This window comes from Vicia villosa, linkage group LG3 (genome assembly GCF_029867415.1).
Source record: "Vicia villosa cultivar HV-30 ecotype Madison, WI linkage group LG3, Vvil1.0, whole genome shotgun sequence".
Taxonomy (NCBI): Eukaryota; Viridiplantae; Streptophyta; class Magnoliopsida; order Fabales; family Fabaceae; genus Vicia; species Vicia villosa.
In genome coordinates this window covers 66,480,714-66,486,024 of record NC_081182.1, presented here as the reverse complement: position 1 = coordinate 66,486,024, position 5,311 = coordinate 66,480,714, and the positions used below count along the sequence as shown (strand labels likewise).

At 26.1% G+C, this 5,311-nt stretch overlaps 1 protein-coding gene across 1 annotated transcript; it reads left to right on the top strand.

Moving 5' to 3' along the window:
• Positions 1-336: 336 nt before the first annotated feature.
• On the top strand, positions 337-828 carry LOC131658242 (RING-H2 finger protein ATL65-like). Its single transcript, XM_058927557.1, has one exon. It carries the CDS (start codon positions 337-339, stop codon positions 826-828), a length of 492 nt encoding a protein of 163 aa, XP_058783540.1.
• Positions 829-5,311: the final 4,483 nt, after the last annotated feature.

The window sequence follows — 5,311 nt, the reverse complement described above, 5'->3', positions numbered from 1 at the left end:
TAATCTTTTTAATAATATCTAAATTATACAATAAATTTTGAAATAATGTTGATATTTCTCAAATTAGTGAAACATAATCGAAATTATACAGAAATAAAAATATTATGTTGACCCTAATAAATCAATCGAGATCAAATTGTCATTATTATTTAGATCTTATCGAGTATTTTTGGACGGTTCAATTTTGATAATTTCAGATTGATTTTAATATTTATTGAATTCACCATGTGTATAAATAAACAAATCTCAAAATATTTTTCACAAAAAAGAAAATCACAATTCTTCCTTATTTAGCCTTAACACAACACTGCAAATTTACGATATTCATTCGGTCACATGAATTCTTTATCACTCCTTAAGGTGATATTCTGTGTTCTCATAGTAATACAATTTCTTTTTCTTGTCTACATCGTCTTGTTATCATGGCTCAAATGCCGAGGGTTCTTGTCTCACTCTTCCTCCGGCGATGCAAGTGATTTACAGTTACAGTCAACAACGGCGGCGTCGGGGTCCCGCCGCCACACACAGGGTTTAAACGAGTCTGTCATAAACATAATTCCGTCATTGATCTACTCTACTAACAATGAAGAGAAAGAATCTCAACGTGAATGTTCCGTTTGTTTGGGTGAATTTAAAGACAATGATTACATTCGTACTCTTCCTAGTTGTTCCCATACTTTCCATCTTCGTTGTATTGATACTTGGCTTCGTTTACACCCTAACTGTCCTCTTTGTCGCTCATCTCTTCGCGGCTGTGTTAGGTCAGAGTTGCCTTTCAGACCTCTCATGTCCGATAGAATCCGTCCCTCATCGGTGCAAGGGCAGTAAGCATTACCACCCTATCCTATAGAACATTGACAATTGACAGTTGTGTACTTTTTTTTCGTATACAAATTATTGTACTAACTAGCATTACTCCTTACATATTCTTATTATGTCATGCATCAGATTCTTATTATTCATTGATTTCTCTTTGTTTTCTTTAAGTATTCATAACTTATATAAAGTTAATTTCAAGTTATTATTACTTCTCATGAAGTTCTTTTTATTAAATTTTATTTACATGGAAATTTTTTTAAGGACAAAAATAAAGTAATATAGAAATATTATTCAAACTTAAATATTAAATCTTAAAAAAATTAATATCTAATTTTCTGCATATCTTTTGTAATATATATTGTTTTGTAAAATACAATAAAAGGGAAGAACATGCTTATCTGTATGGTTGCAATATCTAATTTTCTGCCTATCTTTCGTATATAAAAATATTTCAATCAATAATAGATTTTTTCCCGTATACAATTTTTGAATCAAGATTTTTTGAATTACAAATACCATTTTTCATATATAAAAATATTTAAATCGTTAATAGATTTTTCCCATATACAAATATTATTTATGTTTAGGTATCTTTTACAAAAATATTTGAATCTATTGTAAATTTTTGTATATAAAAATATTTTGATTAATAATAGTTTTTTCCGTATATCTTTTTTGAATAAAAAGTTTTTGCCTCATAAATATCTTTTTTCGTATATAAAATTATTTAGATCAATAACATATTTTTCCGTATACAAATATTATTTTTGTTTAGGTATCATTTATAAAAATATATGATTCAATAGAATTTGATACTAATAGAACTTGACTATAAATAATAGTAGTATGTTATAATTGAATAAATAATACACTTTTTCCGTAGATCGATAACATATATTTGTGAAATGACATCAATAACAAATAATTTTTCTAATATTTAATTGTGCAAACATTATTTTAATTATATAAACTTCATTAATGATATATATATATATATATATATATATATATATATATATATATATATTAATATAATAATATTTTGAATCATCTAAATTAAATGTAATGATAAGTGACACACATTTTTATATTTTATTCAATAACACATCTTTTCAAGTATATTTTTAAATATATTTTAATTGAAATTATTTTTTTAAAACTAAAATTATCATTATTTTCTTAAAAAATATTGTATCCTAAAATAAAAATTATTTCAAATTATATTTCTTATTTATTAATATTCAATTACTAAAGTTAATTTTTAAAAATTAAATAATATTTTAAATATAAATTAACAATCACTTAAAATGATTATAATAATTTTTTATTAAAAATTAATTTATTGAAATATTTTGATTAATAATTTATTAAAAATAATAATAATAAAGTTATAAAAAGTGAAAAGTAAAAAGTAAAAAATAAAAAGTAAGTTAGAAAGTGAAAAATGAAAAATGAGTTGAAAAAATCAAAAAATGAAATTTTTTGTCCTCAAATTATTAATTTAGAATAAGCTAACAAAATTGTATTTTTGTTATTTCCACAACAATTTTTCTTATACTATAGATTAGATAGATCATCTTCAACTAAAAGCCTCTTTTTCACTCTAAATATGCGTCGTTTTGTTAAAATGTTGAACTAATATTGTACCTATCTTTTTATACATACACACCCCCCTCTCTCTTTTTCTATATATATATATATATATATATATATATATATATATATATATATATATATATATATATATATATATATATATATATATATATATATATATACGCTCATGTTAGGACAGATGTTTTACATAAAATAATAATACAATACATGTATCATAGATTTTTTATTTATTAATTATAAAAATAAAACTTGTTGTATACATTAGTTCTAATTTATGAGATTGTTAATGTAATGATGATAATATATTGAATTACATGAATGTTGACCTTCATTCTTTTATAGTTAATTACTTTCATTCTTTCATCATTTATGTGTTTCAAAAAGTTTAGAAGTAGACAATGTAATAATAAAAGTTTGTTGAAATGTAAAACAAAGTGTGTTATCTAGTCTAGTTGCGAAGCGTTTGATATATAAGCTGTCAGAGAGAATCTTTATTGCAATTAGGTGTGGAAATAGGTCAGGTCGATAACAGAGACCTACAAACTTGCTTATATAGGCTCAAAACAGTCCACACATTATTTTTAATTAGAAAAGGTTAGGTCTCAGGCCATAAAAAAAGTCCTTTAAACCTATCAGGTCGGCCTATTTAAATAAATATGAATACTTTTTTTTATGATCATTATGTTATGTATTGTACTTTGAATTAAAATACATAAATAAAACTTGGCTATCTTGAAGAACTTGTGAAAATAAGATAAAAACACCCGATGAACATTGTTTTCATAAATTTTCTTAAACAAATAGTCTCCTAGAACTTATGATAATAGGTTAGTTAGAATAAGTTAGTCTATTCAAACATTATTTTAATTGCTTATTTACATATGTCTAAAACAAATAAGCTTTTATGTAGGCTAAAAGGCTAATCAGGCATTCGAAAAGGCCAGACTCAAGCCTAAAAAATAAGCCTACGACAGGCTACAGGCCAGACTTAGGCTTCAGTTTTTTTGACAGTTCAGACTTAGGCTTGGCAAAGCCTAGCTCGACCCAGCCTATTTCCACCTCTAACTGCAATCAAGGATGTATCTCATGAAATCTAGAAATTGCAAGGGGGTTTTAAAAAAAAACTTTACCAAAGGCTAAAACAAATCTCGCTAATATTAAAGGGAGTTTTGTATATTTAACCCTAAATAAATCTCTCAATTATTATTATTATTCTAACTATTACTATTATTTTAAGTTTAAATATCTATTGGTTTGTAATTTCATTTTGGCTATTTTTATCCTTTTGTATTTGAGTTGGAATACCCCTGATACTCATATCAATATATCCTAACTTACAAAAAGAAAAACTATTACTATTATTTTAATTAATCAAAATTCTATCCGATAACACCCTAACTCTCAAAGCACATAAAAAATTCAATTAAAATTCAAATAAACTTCTAATTGATTTACAAACCACAATTTCTCACTTGTACACTAATTCTACCCGAAATCCACCAACTTGAATAGTTAAATTAAAAACACTCCATAAATCACCTAAAAATAAAATATCAAAAATAGAGTGTTATAAGTATTTTTCTTGTGCTTGAAAGTCGCATGGTCTCTTATAACTGAGGTATATTAACTCATGCATTGTTGTTGTGATGTGTCAAAATCATCATGTGTTTGTTCTTTGATGTTTTTAGCTTTTTTTCACGCATTACTCTCCTCGTCCTTGATATATAACTTGGCTCGTGACATGATTTATGTCATATATAGAAATGGCTAGCTTCCGGGCGAGGGGCTCGTTGAAGTGCTCAACCCTCAAACCATTTTAGAATACGCCTACACGCATCTCTTGGTTTGAGTGCATGAATTTGATTATCGCCTCGTTAAAACGCACGAGATACTCATTCAACGATTCAGAGGATCCTTGGCGGATGTTGAACATGCTTGTGGTTGATACTTCTCTATGATGATGGATTGATTTCTTCACTAGATCTTAATAACTAGTAATTGACAAACGTGGTAAGTTTATGTATCACTTTAATGTGGTATTCTTTGACAGTTGTAAAGAATATCTTGTACTTCAAGGAATCATTAGCGTCGATAATAGTGATCTGAGTGTAGATGAAGGCGAAGTGCTCTGAAAATTGTTCTTTCCGTCAAACTTTGTCCGCGGGTTTGAAGTTTTTTCACAACCCCAATCTTCAACTTCGTCAAAAAAGAAAAAAGGCCGAGACCTTATCCAAGAGGTAGAATCAGGGTGAAAACGAAATATTCAATTCCACAAGGGCTAAAAAAAGTTAACTTAACAATAATAGTACCTTGATCACTAGAGGCATTAGAGAGAATTAGACTTTGACTAAGATATCATTTTGATGTATAATTTATTATTTTAACCATAAACGTATAGAATATATTGAATTTGGAGTGATAAATTTAGTGTTAATTAGGTGATATAATTAAAAATTTAATATTTGTATTGAAAGAGAACATTTATTTTAGGAGAAAATGCATGTTTTGTTGTTCCACTAACTTTAACGTTGAAAGCTTAATCAAAATTTCATACCATTATATTTTATTTTAGTTGATAGGTAATTTGATAACAGAAAATGGGTTACACAAGATGTAAAATAGTTTTATACTATCGATCAATCATAATTCACGATCATTATTCTGCTAAATTAGATTGAAGTTTGTAAACTATTTATTTGACATGACTAGACCATATATTTCTATTAAATGACAGTGTAAAATTATTTTATACTATTAGTGTATATCCATTTAACTCATTTGATAATATAATTTTTTCAAATATTTTATGACAATCTTTTCTTTTTGGAAAAAAGAAAATAACTAATTTGAATTTTCTATATTGAACCTAATAATA